Raw genomic sequence first — 20234 nt, 5'->3', positions numbered from 1 at the left:
ATCAGTCAGAGAAAGACAAAAATCATATGACTTCACTCATATGAGGACTTTAAGAGACAAAACAGATGAACATAAGGGAAGGGAAACAAAAATAATATAAAAACAGGGAGGGCGACAAAACAGAAGAGACTCATAAATATGGAAAACAAACTGAGGGTTGCTGGAGGGGTTGTGGGAGGGGGGATGGGCTAAATGGGTAAGGGGCATTAAGGAATCTACTCCTGAAATCATTGTTGCACTATATGCTAATTTGGATGTAAATTTTAAAAAATTAAAAATAAAATTAAAAAAAAGTATTACTAGAAATAAACAAGAACATTTAATAATGATAAAAGTGTCAATTTATTAAGAAAGCATAATAATCCTACTTATATGTGCACCTAATGACAATACTTCAAAAATTCATAAAACAAAAAGTGACATCACTAAATTTATAGCCAAGTTCACAATTACAGGTGGTTTTAACACTTCTTTCTCAGTAATTGATAGAACAAATGTAAAAAGCCATAATAAACTAGATTTTGAGCAACCAATTTAACCTAATTGACATTTATGTAACACTATATCCAGCAACTGCAGAATACAAAATATTTTTTAATCTTACTTGGAACATTTACCAACATAGGCTGTATGCTGAGCCATAAACCAAATCTTAATAAATTTCAGAGGACTGTAAGTATACTGAATATATTCTGTGTCCAAAACAGAATTAAATCAGAAATCAATAATAGAAGGATGTCTGGAAAATCTCCAAATATTTGGAAATCAAGCAACACACTCTTAAATACCCAATGGTCAAAGAAGAAATCACTAGGAAAGTTTTAAAATACTTTGAACTAAAAGGGCACCTGGGTAGTTCAGTTGGTTGAGCCTCTGACTCCTGATTTCAGCTCAGGTCATGATCTCAAGGTTTGTGGGTTTGAGCCGCACATTATTAGGCTTTGAGCTGACGACTCAGAGCCTGCTTGAGATTCTCTGTTTCCGTCTCTCTCTGCCTCTTCCCTGCTCTCTCTCTCTCTCTCAAAAATAAAATAAACATTAAATAAATACACACATACATAATACTTTGAACTAAATGATAAAAACACAACATACCAAAATTGGCTGCATGCAGCTAAACCAGTATTTGGAGGCAAATTAGTTTTAAATGCTTAAATTAGAAGGAATAAAGGTTTAAAATAAACGATCTATGTTTCCACCCTAGAAACTAGGGGAGGAACAGCAGATTAAAGTCAGTGTCGAAGGAAAGAAGTAAAAATAATAAATATATATAATAAATACAATATGAATATATAATAATAATAAAAGCAGAAGCCAATGAAATTTTTTTTTTAATTTTTTTTAACGTTTTATTTATTTTTGAGACAGGGAGAGACAGAGCATGAACAGGGGAGGGTCAGAGACAGGGAGACGCAGAATCTGAAACAGGCTCCAGGCTCTGAGCTGTCAGCACAGAGCCCGACACGGGGCTCGAACTCACGGACCGTGAGATCATGACCTGAGCCGAAGTCGGCCGCTGAACCAACTGAGCCACCCAGGTGCCCCGCCAATGAAACTTTAAAAATCAGTAAAGAAAACCAATAAAAGTAGCAGTTGGTTCTTAGAATGATTAATAAAATTGAAAACCTCCTAGATAGACTAATTGAGAAAAAAAAAAGGGACCACGAATTCTCAACTGTAGGCTTGGCACAGTGCTAGGCAAGACATAACATTACTGCAGATATTTGCAAGCCCCTGCAGGGACACCATTCTTCCGGCCTGTCATGCCTTCCCTGCTCCAGAAACCTCAGATCTGTCCACAATGTAGCAGCTGAGAGGTTAAAGCTTCACAGGATAGGAACCCTCTCAGCCTCTGCTGCTCACAGAACCTGTGTCCTTGTCTCTGGAAGCCTTGAGGCTCTACTGATGACTCATTATTTTGACCACCACTACTGAGTCTAAGCAACTTAGCACAAAGGTCAGTAACATAGGGGCGCCTGGGTGGCTCAGTCAGTTGAGCGTCCAAATTCTACTCAGGTCATGATCTCCTGGTTTGTGGGTTTGAGCCTCATATCGATCCCCACATCAGCCCACGCTGACAGCTGGGGGCCTGGAGCCTGCTTCAGATTCTGTGTCTCCCTCTCTGCCCCTCCCCTGCTCACCCTCTGTCTCTGTCTTTCTCTGTCTCTCTCAAAAATAAATAAACATTTAAAAATAGTGGGGTTTTTTTTCCATTTAAAACAAAGACCAATAATAACACAGGAGCTGACATTTTAGAGGATCTCATTTTCTTAAGTTTTGAGTTAGAAGAGGAATTTTCCCAGAGTTGTACAGTGGGCCAGTTGGAGACTTTTTTGATGTTCTTCTTTTGGTTACATAAACACCATGTTTTTTTGTTGAGAATAAAAATCCCCAAAGTTAACGTCACTCAGGACAGTCCATGGTGCTGTAACTGCATAAATCCAAAATCATCTGGAAACAGGCAGTGAAGGAAAATATAAAGTTCTGCCTGGCAACAATTAAGCTGAGAAAACAAGGATCTTTAATAAGGTTAATTTTTTTTTTCTGAGTGTTTTTCTCCTTATTTTCAGAACTGAAAAGCGAGAAGTACAGCAAAGTGCCTCCTATCTGAAATAGACCTTAATAAGAAACGAGAGGGGTGCCTGGGTGGTTGAGTTGGCTAGGCATCCAACTCTTGATTTCAGCTCAGGTCATAATCTCACAGTTCTGGAGATTGAACCCGGGGTGGGGCTCTGCACTGACCGCACAGAGCCTGCTTGGGATTCTCTTTCCCTCTCTCTCTGCCCCTTTCCTGTTCACTCTCTTTCTTAAAATAAATAAATAAATAAATAAATAAATAAATAAATAAATAAACAAACATTTTTTTTTTTTAAATAAGAAACTGGATTTGATTTTCATAAGAAATCATCTTGGGCACACTTGGGTGGCTCAGTCAGCTGAGGGACCGACTTGATTTCACCTCAGGTCATGATCCCAGGGTCATGGGATCGATACCCATGTCCAGCTTCACGCTGAGCATGGAGCCTACTTAGGATTCTCTCTCTCTCTCTCTCTCTCTCTCTCTCTCTCTCTCTGTGTCTCTCTCTCTGTCTCTCTCTCTGTCTCCCCCTCTGCCCCTCTCCCTCCCTCACATGCTTTCTCTCTCTCTCTCTCTCTCTCTCTCAAAGAAAAAAAAAATCTCAATGGTACATTTTTCAGTGTTGTTTTTTTTTTTTTCAAAAAATATCCAATGAGCAAATGGGTTAAGAGCATAGGTTCTAAAGCCAGACTTCATTAGTTAGCATCTCATCTCTACCCCTTATCAGTTACATATCCATAAGCAAGTTATTTAATTTCTATGTGCCTCCCTTTCCTTATCTATAATGTAGGGATTCATAATAGTATCTATGCATTGTGATCATTTAAAAAGCAAATATTTATAAATGCTTAGAATAGTGCTTGTTCACATAAATGCTATATTGGTGCTAGTTAAATAAATAATAAGTAATACTCTAGATAACAGTTACTATTATCATCAATAAAGGCAAGTTTTTCTTTTTATTTATTTATTTTTTTAGTTTTTAAAAAAAAAAATTTTTTAACGTTTATTTATTTTTGAGACAGAGACAGAGCATGAACGGGGGAGGGTCAGAGAGAGAGGGAGACACAGAATCGGAAGCAGGCTCCAGGCTCTGAGCCATCAGCCCAGAGCCCGACGCGGGGCTCGAACTCACGGACCGCGAGATCATGACCTGAGCCGAAGTCGGACGCTCAACCGACTGAGCCACCCAGGCTCCCCAAAGGCAAGTTTTTCAATCTTATGTTCAAACAAAATGTTTAAATTAAAAAAAAAAATTTTAACGTTTATTCATTTTTGAGGGCCAGAGCATGAGTGGGGGAGGGGCAGAGAGAGACGGAGACAGAATTCGAAGCAGGCGTCAGGCTCTGAGCTGTTAGGTAGCACAGAGCCCAAGGTGGGGCTCAAACTCACAGACCTGGAGATCATGACTTGAGCTGAAGTCAAAAGCTTAACTGACTGAGCCACCCAGGCACCCCCAATACATATAAAACAATACGTTTAAATAGAAATCTAAGCTTTAAGGCTTGTTCTCCAAATTTGGCATAAATGTCCTTCCCTTCCAACTTTCCCCTATTCCCCTCCCTATGCTATTCCTTCTCCACTAAGCCATCCACATGTGAAAGTGTGGGCCTTGTATTGATAAACTGATTGTTCTTAACTCTTCGTTCATCAGCCTAAGAACAAGAAAAGCAAGATTGAGGCCGCTACTATAAAACTCTGAGTCAATAAAAATAATAGTGCTGTTTACACTAGCTAGGGCAAAGGCAAGGTGAGCACACAAAAAGGACTTTTCTTCATTGCTGAAGTCCCTGAGCACAGAGGCACCCCATTTCTGTGGTGAGGGCTCTAGCAGGAATTATATCCATTTGGTGTTGCATAATGACCTGCTATCAAGCCTTCCAGTAACTAGTTGGTTAAGTTACTTCTCTCTTTGCATCTGATCCCTCATCAGTAAAAACCAGGCATTAATAGACTAGGTTGTGAGATATAATGAGTTAATGTATACACATGCATGGTAAAACAAGAATATCATAAATGTTAGCTATTAATATTTTGTGGGAATAAGTCTTTTCAGTTTGAACATTGCTTCTTCTTTAGCGTTTATTGCAAATAACTACACGACTTAGAAAACGGTGTTGGGGGGACCAGGAGTTTGTAGCCGAGGGACCGCAGGGAGAATTTGATAGCACCACAAGGGCAAAATCTACTAGAATCAACTTTAGCATGGTGATTAGAGCAGAATCCCAGTGGCCAGCAACTTCCTTACAAAGCCTCTAACGTCCGAAGCAGGGCCCTCAAAAAGACATTTGTACCGCCTAAGCGGCCAGAAGGGGCCCTCCGCACAGCCTTTTCTCCACTAAATTCCGGGAGAGTTGGCTCGCCGGCCTCCACGCTCCCAGAGACGTCTTTACCCTGTGAGGTGTGTCTGTGCTTCCCGGCTGCGCGGCTCCAGCCTCCGACCACAGCGGCAGGTGGCGTTCCCGCCAGCCACAGGGACCAGGATCTGCAAGCTAGGAGCCGGCTCCCAGCCTCATACCTCGGGGGCGTGGCTCGCGAGGAGGCTCCAGTCACATTGGCTAAGGCTGCCCGGGGGCGGAGTCAGTGAGCGCCAGTTCCAGACCCTGCAGCTCCGCCCCATCGCGGGTCCAGGAGGAGGAGGAGAGGCCCAGGTGGAGGAGGAGCGACGCCTGCTCCGGGAAGCCCCGTCTGGGGGCCATGGGGGCACAGGTGAGGCTGCCGCCTGGAGAGCCCTGCCGGGAAGGTGAGTGTCTGTCCCCGAGCCGAGGGATCTGGCATCTGGGTAGCGATGAGACCGGGTGGGCAGTCCCGGGTACTTGTGGGGAAGAGACAGGAATACACCCGCTCGTAACGCATTCATTCTTGAGTTTACGCATTCGGTCTTTCAGCCAGTCAGCCAGTCAATAAATATTTATTGGTGCCTATAATAAGCCAGGCTCTGGGAAAGCCTGAGTCGAAAAAGACATAAACTTGGCTCTCCCTCTGGTCCAGGAGGCAGACCCACGTAAATTACAGTGTGCCGAGTGTCGGGACGGGGAAATTCAGGGTGCTGTGGGAAGATTCTCGAGTCTCGTCTGAGACTCTTCCAGAGTCCGCGGTCGAAGTCACCCGGTGGGCAGAGGGCGTGCCCGGGGACGGGACGGGAAGGGAGTCTGGTGTGGCGCCCTGCGCTGGCTCCGAGAGGGTCACACACGGTGGAAGGTCAGGCGCCCTGGACCTCGGGGGAGGGCGCCGGACCCGCCTGGGCTGTCCACCTCTCTCCTCTGTCTTCGAGATGAACACTTCTGCAACCCTACTAGCCTCGCGTCTGGCTCGCTGTGCAGCCACCTCTTGGCTGCCTAAGGCGAGAGCCCAACAGAAGAGGAGACCGGGAACCGGGCGCAGTGATTTGTAGGCTTGTTACTGCTGGGGTTTCGGCCCCCACTCGAATCCTGAAAAATCGCTGGGCGAGGACGCCACTTGCCCTTTGCCAGCTGTTTACAACACTGGCAGGCTTTCTGAAGTCTCAGTACAGAAGGCGCGTGTGAGCTGGGACAGAAGTAGGGACCAGAATACCTGAGGGCATGCCACTGGACAGGAAGGGTGTGCCTCAACCGACGTGACAGCTTTCAAGGTGTCTAGGGGAACGCTGATTTCTAAATTACCTGGTATGGACAGGAAGGGGGAGGATTGAAGGGCATGGTAAGAATACCTTCCCAAAGTTGCTGAGCATTTCCCGGGTTTTCTCTCCTCTAGGCTCCTCCGGAGTGAGTATCTTTGATGTGGGAAGTTTGAACTAAAAAGACGTTGGGTGGGGAGAATTGGAGGGGGAGACACTGAGCTAATCAAAACTATGCCCGGCAAGAGAGAGAAGGGACACAAAGAGAAAACGCCTGAACAATTCAGGAATTACTCAAAAGGTGAGATTTTGGAAGTGGTTACTAAAGCAGCCGGATCTGGAATTATTTCCTAGATAGTCAGGTGGTGTGACCTTTGTCTGAATAATTCCTAAACCAGTAAGTCAGACTGTTAATAACACATCCACCCTTGTTTACCCAAGGATCTGTAAGTAAGAAGGGTATGTGAATTACACTTGCTCTAGGAACAGGTGTTTTTCCTGCTTTGCTCATGCCTTTAGTTCCAACAAGAAATACTCAAGCTCAATGCTTAATACCTGTGATGAATTCTATTTGTGTGGGAAAGACAGGAGAAATCAGAATCCTTGTCAATGGTGGGAAAAGATTGGGCTCTGGCATGAGTCTTCTGCGCTATGACTTAACCTCCTTGAGTCTTCATCATAAATTGGGAATAATTCATACAGTTTACAGTTGTGAGATTACATAGGAAACACACAGTTCAGGGCCTGAAATGGAGTAGAGTCTCAATTTTTCATTCATTCATTCAGTCAGTCAGTCATCCAAATAAGAAGAGTCCCATGTGCCAGGCACTGACCCAGGTGCTGGTATGAAGGGGTTCACAAGACAGTCTAGTCCTAGACTCTAGGTATTTTTTTTTTTGTTTTTATGTATTTATTTATTTATTTTTATTATATGAAATTTATTGTCAAATTAGTTTCCATACAACACCCAGTGCTCATCCCAAAAGATGCCCTCTTCAATACCCATCACCTACCCTACCCTCCCTCCCACCCCCCATCAGCCTTCAGTTTGTTCTCAGTTTTTAAGCCTAGACTCTAGTTAAAGCCTTGCATGCAGCTTACTGTGTACAAGGCTGATACTATGCAAGAAGCAAATGAATAAAAAAGGACATTACAAGAGTGGTAAGTGTTATGGATAATGTCTTGAGAGAGTAGGGGGTGTTTAGATTGGGTACTCAGGGAACACCCCTTAGAAAAAGTTGTATTTGAGCTGAGGCCTGAATGACAAAGAGTCCATCATGAGATCTGAGGTTAGAATATTCCATTTGGGCTTCCATGAAGAAAAAGTTGACCCCATGTCTTGGTTTTGACTCTTAAAACCACAGACGCTTCAAAAAACCTTCTAAGCCAAAATTTTCTATAAATAATAAGTAAGTAAGTACATAAGTAAATAAATAATACATATGAAGGTTTTTTTTTTATTTAGGTTTTTGATATTATGTCACATATTCCACAGATCTCAATTTCAGTCCAACAGCCAATAGGAGCTTATTACTATGAAAATATGACACCATGAAAATAGAATGTAAGAAATATACCTGTCACCTATGAAGCACCAACTGCATGAAGATTGTGTACCATGGGACTGTAGAAGGTGATAAAGGAAACAAAGGACAGAAAGACTGGGCTGTAAGGAGAACAAACCATATATTCCAGGGCCTCTGCTTGAGAATTCTGAGCTGGTTTGGCAGTAGGGACAATAAGCTGGAGATAGAGAGGACCCAATGGTTTTCAAAGTTTTTACCAAGTGGACCACTTTTCCAGGGTGCAGCCAGCTAGCAGAATAAAAAATGACATAGATGGTTTTTAGGGCTAATTCAGTTTGTCATGGTTCTGAGAAGAAGAAATTAAGGAACTGTATTCTTTGAGGACTGGCTGTATCTCTCTTGTACTGATTAGGATATGTCCCGTATTCGTGTATATAATCTCAAATTTTCAAAACGGGTTTGCATAAAGATGTATCAGTTGATCTTCACGCATAATTAAATTCTATGAATTTTATTACGTAGTCATTTTCTCCTTTTTACAGATACAGAAACCAAGGCCCAGCCAATTGAATAATGTTTCATAATTAGTGATCAAACCAGGCACAAAATTATTTGGGCCTTTGTTTTTCTGTAGGTGCCCAACCCCATTTTCTGGCTCTGTTGGATGCAGTGGTATTCATTTTAATGATTCTGAAATCTTACTCTAAAAAAATTCTTTGTTATAAACATTTCTCAAAATTTCACCAAGTGGGGGCGCCTGGGTGTGTCAGTTGGTTAAGCATCCAACTGGCTCAGGTCATGATCTCATGGTCCATGAATTCGAGCCCCACATCGGGCTTTGTGCTGACAGCTGGGAGCCTGGAGCCTGCTTCAGATTCTGTGTCTCCCTCTCTCTGCCCCTCCCCCACTCACACGCTGTCTCTGTCTCTCTGTGTCTCTCTCTCAAAAATAAATAAACATTTACAAATTTTTTAAAAATTTCACCAAGTGAACACAACGTTTATTATCAGGAAAATTATTTTTTGTGTAATAGATAGCTGCTTTTCTACTGCACTAAAAAAGATTGCCTCCAGATTTTTACAGGTTGTTTTTCCAGCCTTCCATAGATTTCCCAAGTGCTGAAATTCAAGAGAGCTTAAAGGTAGTTAAAATTCTCAACTAAACGTTTTCCAGGAAACAGTATGCTCAAAATTGTTTAGTCTAATATTTAATATGGGCTATACATAATTGTTTTTATTTTTGTAAGTTTTTATTTTAATTCCAGTTAGTTAACATACAGTGTAACATTAGTTTCAGGTTTACAATATAGTGATTCAACACTTCCATGTATCACTTAGTACTCATCACAAGTGCCCTCCTTAATCCCCATCACCTATTTCATCCATCTGCCCACTCCTCTCCCCTCTGATAACCATCAGTTTGTTCTCTATACTTAAGAGTCTGTTTCTTGATTTGTCCCTCTCTCTTTTTTGCCCCCTTTGCTTGTTTGTTTCTGAAATTCCACATGAGTGACGTCATATGGTATTTGTCTTTCTCTGACTTATTTCACTTAGCATTATACTCCCTAGCTCCATCCATGTCATTGCAATTGGCAAGATTTCATTTGTTTTTATGGCTGAGTAATATTATACACACACACACACACACACACACCACATCTTCTTTATCCATGCATCAATCGATTGACAATTGGGCTGCTTCCACAATTTGGCTCTTGTAAATAATGCTTCTATAAACATAGGGGTGCATGTATCCCTTTGAATCAGTGTTTTTGTATTCTGGATGGTAGGGTAATTCTATTTTTAACTTTTTGAGGAACTTCCATACTGTGTTTCACAGTGGCTGCACCTGTTTGCATTCCCACCAACAGTACATAAGGGTTTCTTTTTCTCCCCATCCTCACCAACACCTGTTGTTTCTTATGTTGTTGATTTTAGCCATTCTGACAGTTCTGATATCTCATTGTAGTTTTGATTTGCATTTCCCTGATGGTAAGTGATAATGAACATCTTTTCATGTATCTGTTGATGATCTGTGTATCTTCTTTGGAGAAGTATCTGTTCATGTCTTCTGCCTGTTTTTTAATTGGATTATTTGTTTGGGGAGTGTTGAGTTTTATAAGTTCTTTATATATTTTGGATACTAGCCCTTTATCAGATATGTCATTGCAAATATCATCCCTTATTCTGTAGGTTGTTCTTTTTTAATGGTTATTTATTTATTTTGAAAGAGAGAGTGTGCATGCTCATGCTGAGTGAGGGAGGGATAGTGAGAGGGAGGGAGAGAGGGAAAGAGAGAGAGAATCCCAAGCAGGCTCCATGCTCAGTGTGGAACTCAATGTGGGGCTCCATCTCAGGAGCATGAGATCATGACCTGAGCCTAAATCAAGAGTCAGTTGCTTCACTGACTGAGCCATCCAGGTGCCCTTCTGTAGGTTATCTTTTAGTTTTTTTGACTGTTTATTTTGCTGTGCAGATTTTTATTTTAATGAAGTCCGAATAGTTTATTTTTGCTTTTCTTTCCCTTGCCTCAGAAGACATATCTAGAAAGAACTTTCTATGACCAATGTCAAAGAAGTTACTACTTGTGTTCTTTTCTAAGATTTTTATGGTTTCACAGCTCACATTTGGGGTTTTAATCCATTTTGAATTTATTTTTGTGTATGGGTAAGAAAGTGATCCAGTTTTCCCAACACCATTTGTTGAAGGGACAGTCTTTTTCCCATTGCATATTTTTCCGGGTTTGTCAAAACTGATTAACTATATAATTGTGCATTTATTTCTGGGTTTCTATTCTGTTCTATTGACTATGTGTCTATTTTTGTGCCAGCACCATACTGTTTTGATCACTATAACTTTGCAGTATAACTTGAAGTCCAGAACTGTGATACCTCTAGCTTTGCTTTGCTTTGCTTTGCTTTGCTTTGCTTTGCTTTGCTTTGCTTTTTCAAGGTTACTTTGGCTATTTGGGGTCTTTTGTGGTTCCATACAAATTTTAGGATTGTTCTAGTTCTTAAAAAATGGTGTTGGTATTTTGATAGAGATTGCATTAAATGTGTAGAGTGCTTTGGGTAGGATTGACATTTTAACAATCTTTGTTCTTCTAATCCACAAGCATGCAATGTCTTCCCATTTCTTCGGGTCCTTTTAAATTTCTTTCATCAGTGTTTTACAGTTTTCAGAGTACAGATCTTTCCCCTCTTTGCTTAGGTTTATTCCTGGCATCTTACTATTTTGGTACAATTGTAAATGGGATTCTTTTCTTGATTTTTCTTTTTGCTGCTTCATTATTGGTGTGTAGAAATACAACAGATTTCTGTATGTTGATTTTGTAACCTACGACCTCACTGAATGAATTTGATTATCAGTTCTAGTAGTTTCTTTGGTAGAGTCTTTGGAGCTTTCTATATACAGTATCATGTCATCTGCAAATAGTGAAAGTTTTACTTCTTCCTTACCAATTTGGATGCCTTTTGTTTCCTTTTGTTGTCTGATATAAATGTACCTTATTGCAATATTGTCCTTTAAGTTCCTTTCCTACATCTTCATTCTTTAAGCCTTTTTTTTTAATTTCTGGAGGATTTTATCTTTAGTGCTTTAGTAACTTTAGTAATATACAGATTGTAAGGTGTAAAAAGAGCAGCGGGTTATGTAGGAGATTTGATGGACAACAGTCCTCCTACAGTACTTGGCTTCCAAACACACCGATGGTGGTAAGATCTCGGTTAATTTTTTTTCTTTCATCAAGAGTGTCTTCTCAATTTTACTTTGGTTAATTGAAATCATGGTCTTCTTACCCAGCCTTAACGGAGTTTATATGTAGATATATTACTATGACTTGCTTTCCATATCTGCTCAAAATAATTTCTCATTCTTATTCTGTGCCAAATTTTCTCTAAATTATTTCTCATTCCTATTCTCCCCTTGTTCCTGTCTGATAGTTCTCTCTCACTAAAGTTGTCAGTCAGCTTCAGGGAAACAGAGACCTGTTCACCTGTTTTGTTGATCACTATCTCACCTGTTCTTAGAGCAGGGCCTGGAACACAGGGATTGCTTAATAAGAATTTGCAAAGTGTTGAATAAATGAATACCTAACATAATGCCTTGCATGCTAGGTGTTCAACAATTATTTTGTTGAGTAAATAAAAAGCGGTGCCTGGATGGCTCAGTTGGTTGAGCATCCAACTCTTGATTTTTTATTCAGGTCATGATTTCATGGTTCATGAGTTTGAACCCTGCGTCAATCTCTACACCAACAGTGTGGAGTCTGCTTGTGATTCTCTGTCTCCCTCTCTCTCTGCCCCTCCCCTGCTTGCTCACTCGCTCTCTCAAAAATAAATAACATTAAACAAAAAAAGAATTTTTAAAAAAGAAATAGATATATGAATTTACAAGGCTGTTATAAAGCCATAATGAAGCTGTGAGAAGAAGTTTGTTTCATGGGCAGTAAGGTGATATGATGGAAAGTGAGAAGTTTCTTTAGAGTGGGTAGGCAGGAAGGCCTTTCTAAGGAAGTACCATTTTCAAGTAAGAGCTCAATGAGGAGTAGTTAGCTTGCCAGCCACTACCCAGGCTAAGGCACACGTCACAAAGCTTTAAGGTGAGAAGGAATTTAGTTTATGAAAGAAACAGGACCAAAAAAAATTGTAGGGAATGTGGTTAGAGAGATAACAGGAGGCAGCATCCTGTTAGCCCTGATAGACTATGGTGGGGATTTTGGAGAAAGGAAGCCATTGTAGAATTTTACAGGGAGAATGACAAGTTTGGACCTACTAATCTAAAGACTCATTTCACCTAATGTTGCCCCCTACCACACTTTCACCTCATCTCTTGCCATCTCCCTTACGTCATCCCAGTCAGCCTCAAGCACATCACTGCCTCAAGATTGTTGCATTTATACATAGCAGAAAGGTTTGTCCACTTCATTAAAAAAAAAATTCCTTTATGCTAATTTTACTGCTTTCCATGGAACTCAAGATATGTAGTTATTAGTTTACTTGTTTGTTTCCCCTCATTAGAATAAACATGAGAGCAGGAATTCTATGTTATTCATCATTGTATCCCCAGCTTCTAGAAAATGCCTCACGGACAGTAGATACTCAATAACTGCTGAATTAATGATTGAAAAGACAGCTAGTGTTATTTCAGAGAATGAATGAGAGAGAGAGATGCAATATAATGTCAGAGCATGTAAAGCTTTTAAAGAGTCCAGGATGAGAAGTTTAGATTTTGTTATAATAACAATGAAAAGTCATGGGGTGGGAGAGGGAAATTAAGCAGAGGAATGACATAATCTGATTCACACTGGCTGATATTTGGAGAATAAATTGTAGGGAATATAAAGAGATTCATTTATTATTTATTTATTGTATGCTAATAGGAATAGACAAGTGTATCAGTCAGCTATTGCTATGTAATATATAGCCCCAAACTCAACGGCTGAAAACAACAATCATATACTCTTGCCAATGTGTCTGTAGATCAGCTGATGGTTGATTGAACTAACCTGTGTTCACTTGGGTGTCTCTGCATCAGGCTACATGTCCGTGCAGGCTTGGCTCCTTCCTGTGGGATGAACTTAGATCGGCTCCATGTATTTTCATTCTGGGGCTCAGGCTGAAGGGGCAGCAGCTCCTTAGGGAAGCTCTATTCCTGACCAATACAGAGGTAAAAGAGAGTAAACCTAAGCACATAAGTGCATTTGAAGCCTGTCTTCATATCACCTCTGCTGTTGTCCCATTGACCACCAACTCACTTTCAGCCTGACCTCAGGGGAAGAATGCTCTGCCCACATCAGGAGGTACGAGGGAGTAAATATTTGCTGAAAAATAAGCCAAACTAACAGATAATATAGATGGTGAGACAATGATTTCCTCAAACTGGAAATATCTTGTAGTGATTAAAAATGCAGTTTTATGCAATCATTGACTTCTTAGGAACCAACTTCCTACTGTATGTAATAAACTGGACAATTTTAATTATTACTCTCCATAGGCAAATTGTACCTGAAAAAAATTATTCAAAGTATTTCATCTTTGTATAAACATTAATAACTTTCAACTGGCTTTATTTTTACTTTATGTTTTTACTTTTCTGAAATAAGAATACTGGCCTGGAAATTGGCCAGCCAAATACTTGGCTGTGATTTAGGCAATTACATGGCTTTGGCAAGTCACTTAATAATCTTGGCATCGGTTTCTTTAAAATGTCTTTCAACTCCAAGTGCCTGTGAATTTAAAGCTGGTGTATCAGCAACATTTATGAGCCACTGGGATTGTAAGTAAATTACTCTGGGAACAAAGATAGCTTATGATCAAATCACAAATTATAGAAGGCATCTTCAGAATCATTGAGTCAAACTCCCTCATTTTAGAGATGAGGAAATTGAAGTCAAGAGTGAATACTTAACTTGTCCATGTTTATAGATAGCAACAGAGCTCAAGGTGAGGAAAGGTATACAATCCTACAGACAATTTAACTTTGTTTTTAAATTTTTAAGTGTATGTGTATAAGTGAACTTTCACACTTGTACATAGAACATACATATCAAGTTCAACAATATGAAACTGCTATTTTCATGGGGTCAAAAATTGTCAGATATCATTAATTATATGTTTCAACATAACTACGAATGTTAGCAGTACTGTTTGGAGAGCAAAAATGTTGTACATTACCCAAATGTCCACCAACTGTAAAATAGAAAAATTGTGAGATAATCATACGGTGAAATTCGGTAGAACTAGGCAAAAACAAACCCTAAAGCCAGGTGCATCAACACTGATAAATCTCAAAAACAAGCAAGTCTCCAAAGAACCTACTGTATGACTATATTTTATAAGGTGCAAGAGGTAAAACTAAATAATTTATTTTTTAAAGATATAGTCATATAACGGAAATCTTTTTTTTTTTTTTTTTTGGTAAAGAATAGGGATCTTTTGCAGGAAGTCAGGGATAATGATAGAGATAATGTTTTATTTCTTAAATTGGGTGGTTGACACATTGATGCATATTGAATTATTTTTCTTTATAACTGACACATATTTTCTAAATATTAATTACTCAATATTTACACAAATTAATAATAACAGTACCAAAGAATTAATGCATGCTCCCTGCTTGTAGGAGTATGAGTTGGTTCCATCATTTTAGAGGGTATTATAGTGTCTATTAAAATAAAATATAACAATGGGTGCCTGGGTGGCTCAGTTGATTAAGCATCTGACTTTGGCTCAGGTCATGATTGCTCAGTTCAGTTTGTGGGTTCCAGCCCGATGCTGCTCTGTGCTGACAGCTCAGAGCCTGGAGTCTGCTTCAGATTCTGTGTCTCCCTCTCTTTCTGTCCCTCCCCCGCTTGCACACGTGTGCTCTCTCTCTCTCTCTCTCTCTCTCTCTCTCTCTCACTCTCTCACTCTCAAAAATAAACATTTAAAAAATAAAATATAATGAATGTAATAGATTTTCTCTGTGTTGAATAAAGTTTAGATTAAACTTACTTTGTTTACTAGAATCTTCAGAAGCCAACTCAGATATCTGATTCCTCTGAAATACTCCACAGACTCTCTGCCCACACATTGTACTTCACCCATCTGTCTCCTTCTGCCCTACACCACTCCACACCCACCAACCCACCCTTCACCCCCCCCCACTTCCTCCTTCAGTCACATCTGCTGTAGGCTCCTCTCATCAACATGCACCCAAAACATAAAGCCATTTCTCGAAGGTCAGAAACTAGACAAGATTTTTATTATTGTTCCTGCCATAAAACTTGCACATTAATATCTACTGTTCACAATAAGAACTTACAAAATACAACAAAGATTATTTACTTTCCCTTATTACCCTCTGCCCCCACACCCCCCTAAAATGTCGGAAACATTTTGCTGTGTCAACAGCTTAGAAAGAATATTGTTTCACTGGAATGAGACCTGCCCACACTGTTTTCCCAGATGAAGTTTTGGAATGGTTATGTTAATTACATAGTAAGTAACACCACTGCAGCCATGGAATTCACTGGAAAGTCAAGTCAGATGTTTCCTCTCTCAGGAATTAATGGAATGGAAACTCTTACTATGAAAATCATTTTCCATTCTTGAGGTTTAGATGAGATGAACAGTGACTGGAACAAGATTGCTAAGGGCTAGCTTGTTTGAAAATTTGTAGCAATTCTTATTAAAACAACCTGCCTGAAAATTCCTCAATGTTATAGACTATACCTATAGCCATAGAATTCTTCTTGGAATATTTAGCAATTTTGACTTAGAATTTATGCTGTATCTTTGAAACGGTTTATTCGTTTTCAAATGATAAGAAATAAGTGAAATAATAATCATGAAAGGCTTGAATTCAATTATTTTACCTTTTTAAGGCCTGAATTTTATAGTTGTTTCCTAACTTTGTTAAGTGGTAAATTCAGATAACTGCATAATGTCAGAGAGGCATTAATACAGTTACCAAAGTTTTATCCCTAAGACATCATTTGGTCAAACTGTTTTGCCTTCTTAAGATTTCTGAGATGTAAAAAAAAAAAAAAAAAAAATTGAGATGTAAAACTAATTTTTTTCATTGAACTCTAATATTGTAGTTGGTTCATTTAGCTTTGCCTTCTTTGTTAGAATGGAAAAAATATGCTTTTTAAAGACAAAAATGAAACTAACATAATACTGTATGTTAACGATACTTAAAATAAAAATAAAAGGAAAAAAGTTAGAAGAGAGTCAGAAAATCTAGTCACAATGTCACTTTGTTCGCAGCTAGCTTTTCTTTTTTTTAATTTTTTTTTTTTTTACGTTTATTTATTTTTGAGACAGAGAGAGACAGAGAATGAACAGGGGAGGGGCAGAGAGAGAGGGAGACACAGAATCTGAAACAGGCTCCAGGCTCTGAGCGGTCAGCACAGAGCCCAATGCAGGGCTCGAACTCACGGACCGTGAGATCATGACCTGAGCCGAAGTCAGACGCTTAACCGACCAAGCCACCCAGGCGCCCCTGCAGCTAGCTTTTCAAGTGGAGAACAGATTAAAAGTTTTTTACAGGGGCAGCTGGGTGGCTCAGACGGTTGGCTGTCCTACTTTGGCTCATGAGTTGGATCCCTACATTGGGCCCTCTGCTGTCAGCCTGGAGCCTGCTTGGGATCCTCTGTCCCCTGTCTCTCCACCCCACCCTCACTCATGTGCAGGTGCTTTCTGTCTCTCTCTCTCTCAAAAACAATCATATAAAAATAAATAAAAAATAAATAAAAGTTTCTTACATTGTCTATCGTGGGTTCATTTGTGTTTTTGCATTTAGCTTTCAAATTCCAAGGCACTTCTAATACTGGGTCTGGTTCAGTAGATTTACATGTTTATTTGAATCCCATTCTAAGAAAAGCTTACTGAGGTTTAATTCATTTTTATATTAGATTCTATTTAATTTAGGAGAAGGGAGAGGAGTAGACCTGAAAAATCATTCTCTTCAGGGAAAGTAGTACAGAACCCTAAACCCACTTTTAAATACGTTTTCTGAAAGGCACAGTTCACACCCCACAGAATGGGTTAGCTGCATTTCCTGTAACATTCTGACCGATGGATTCCCCTGCCCGTCCCTATGCCCAGGCATCATAAACACTGTTCTCCAGGAGCCACGCTGATCATGAGGAGTGAGGTGCGTGTGGGGGACAGTGATGGATTAATGAGCACAAGTCACGTTACTGTTTTGCTAGAACAAAGAACCAAGCAAGTGTTGTCCAGATTCTCCAATTTATAAGATTCACCAGACTTTCAGGTGAAATCTCTCATTTTTAAATGATGACAACTAAACAATTTCAAAACATTTTTAAGAACCTGTGTGAGTCAAATAGAACGTGTCCACAGGACTGGGAACCACCTCCCGGAGACTTCCCTTCATACAGTAAGAAACAGAGTTTCAGTACCATCCACTTGGGTTTCTCTTTCTTTTTACAGAAAAGGGGTAAACATTAATGTATCTCCCTTTTGTGTTTGTTGACATTTCCTTCTTTCCCTTTTTCCAGGCTACATGCTATCTCTCGTCTGTGCAAACTCCTCCCAGGCCTGGTGTGAGATCACAAATGTGTCACGACTGCTGGCTTCTCCTGTCCTCTACAGGGACCTGAATTCCAGCTACAGGGACCTGAATTCCAGCATAAGCAACTTGATCATTTCTGCAAATGTAGAAAACAGATACAGTCTGTATGTAGGCCTAATGCTGGCAGTAAGTTCCAGTATTTTTATTGGCTCCAGTTTCATACTGAAAAAGAAGGGCCTCTTGCAACTGGCAAAGAAGGGCATTACCAGAGCTGGTAAGAAACGGATGCAACTAGAGAATTCAAGTTTCTGCAGAAATAATCCTATTGTAAGACCTTAGTGCTACAGCAGTAATATTTTACTGTCTCTATCTTATTCCCTGTCTCTATGCTTAGCAAATCTCCTCTGTGGTGTCCAGGATTGAGCCTGCTGTGTCTCCTTCAGGGTAAAACTAAAATTCTTGTTTCCAGAGGTTTAGAGTGTGGAATGAATTCTTCTTTCATAGCTGTTGTGTGTGATTTCAGTGTTCAAGGTCAGATGCTGCTTTCCTGCTTAACACATGTCAGTGACTTTTCTTTGCACTCAGAATAAAATCCAGACACCTTTCCACAGTCTTTGACCTCCTGTGTAAACTGGCCCTTGCAGACTCTGCAGCTTTATCTTCTGCTACTGTCCCTATCCCTTACTTTTCTCTGGTTCCTGGAATAGACCAAGTTCTTTGCCACCTCAAGGTCTTTTCCTTTTGCATGGAACGCTCTTCTCCCTGCTTTTCATTTGGCTGACTCATCCTTCGGACTTCAGCTTAAATATCATCACCTTCCCTGGTCTTCCTCTCTGGGAGATGTCCCTTACCACCTTCATCCCACCCTGTTACTCTCTATCATTGCCCTAAGGGTTTCTTTCATTGTACCTAAAAAATCTGTCACTGTACATTTAATGTTTATTTACTTGTTTACTGATAGTAGATTCACAAGAGCAGGAACCTTCCCTAGCATAGTGTTTGACACCCAATAAGTATTTGTTAAATCAGTAAATGGATAGCAGAATTAGGTTGCTGTTACTATAGTGATACTTCACATGCTAAGTAACTTAGCTTGACTACCCTCCGTTAACCATGAATTTCTATTCTTTCTTATCAAGAATATCATAGAAGAGCTAAATAATATTCTAAGGTTCATATGGAAAAATGACTACAAATTGTACAAACAAGTTCATAAAAGTACTATTGGAGGAGATTTGCACTATCAGAAATAAAACATACTATAATGCTATAGTAATTAAAACAGTTTGGTATTGGCACTAAAAAAGATAGACAAAAAAATGAAAGATAATTGAAAACTTATAAAGGGACCCAAGTACGTATAACAATTTAATATATGATTTTTTAAAGTGGCATTTCAATTCACTGGAGAAAGGATGGCTTATTCAATCAAAAGTGTTAATGGGGCACCTGGGTAGCTCAGTAGATTACGCATACAACTCATGACTTCAGCTCAGGTCATGATCTCACGGTTAGTGAGACTGAGCCCCGCATCAGGCACTGCACTGACAGCATGCAGAGCCTGCTTGGGATTCTCTATCTCCCTCTCTTTTTGCCCTACCCCGGCTTGCATGAGAGTGGGTGCGTGCACTCTCTCCCTCTCTCTCAAAATAAATAAACATTTTTCTAAAAGTGTTGAGACAATCGGCAAAAATTAGAGGAGAAAAATGTAAGAGTTTTACTTCATACTATTCAGCAATTTAAAATGAAATGACTTTTTTCAAAAAACCTAAAAGAAGGTCTTTCTAACCATACAGATAAAGGAAGAAGCTATTCTATATGAAAGAAGAGATTACCTAAATTGTTTTTTTTAAAAAATCCTACATGGAAACACCTTAACTGAAACTAAAAACCAAATGACATGGGAGGGGGGGGGCATGTTTCCAAAATATATGACAGACAAAGGATATTAAGATCCATAATATATAAAGAATGACTATAGGTGATAAGAAAAAGATTAGTACCCTAAGGTAAAATAGGCAAAGTACATAAATAAGAAACTCACAAAACAAGAAATGCAAGTGGTCAATAAACAGATAGAAGTAAATATTATTTCACTAGTACCCAAAGAGACACCAACTATATAACAATGAGCTCCCGGGTTGTTGTCTACCATTTTAACAAGATTTCATTTTTTCTTTAAAAGGCCTTATGCTGGTAAGGGAATTTGGAAAATAAATAGCCCTCCCAAACATTGCTGGAGGCAGCATATATGGGTACAAACTTTCCTAAGAGAAATTTGGTAAAGCTTAAAAATGTTAATGTCTTAAAACCTAATAATTTCACTTCTGGAAATGTATCCTAAGAAGTGAACAAGAATGACACCTATAGTTACATAACAGAATATTTATTTAAAGGTTTTATGTAATGAGAACAAAACTAGAAACTCGGTGTGTGTGTGTGTGTGTGTGTGTGTGTGTGTGTGTGTGTAGTTGCACACAGGTTAAGTAAATAATGATATGCCAGATTTTGAA

At 39.6% G+C, this 20234-nt stretch overlaps 1 protein-coding gene across 1 annotated transcript in view; it reads left to right on the top strand.

Moving 5' to 3' along the window:
• Nucleotides 1-5165: 5165 nt before the first annotated feature.
• The window catches only part of NIPAL1 (NIPA like domain containing 1), a 30487-nt gene continuing 15418 nt past the window's right edge, over nt 5166-20234 (top strand). The window contains exons 1-2 of the mRNA XM_003985451.4: nt 5166-5321; nt 17708-17995. Coding sequence (XP_003985500.3) covers nt 5276-5321; nt 17708-17995 — 334 coding nt within the window. The 5' untranslated portion in view covers nt 5166-5275. The remainder of the gene's footprint in view (nt 5322-17707; nt 17996-20234) is intronic.

Source organism: Felis catus, chromosome B1, assembly GCF_018350175.1.
Source record: "Felis catus isolate Fca126 chromosome B1, F.catus_Fca126_mat1.0, whole genome shotgun sequence".
Lineage (NCBI taxonomy): Eukaryota > Metazoa > Chordata > Mammalia > Carnivora > Felidae > Felis > Felis catus.
This window is presented reverse-complemented; position numbering and strand designations above follow the sequence as displayed.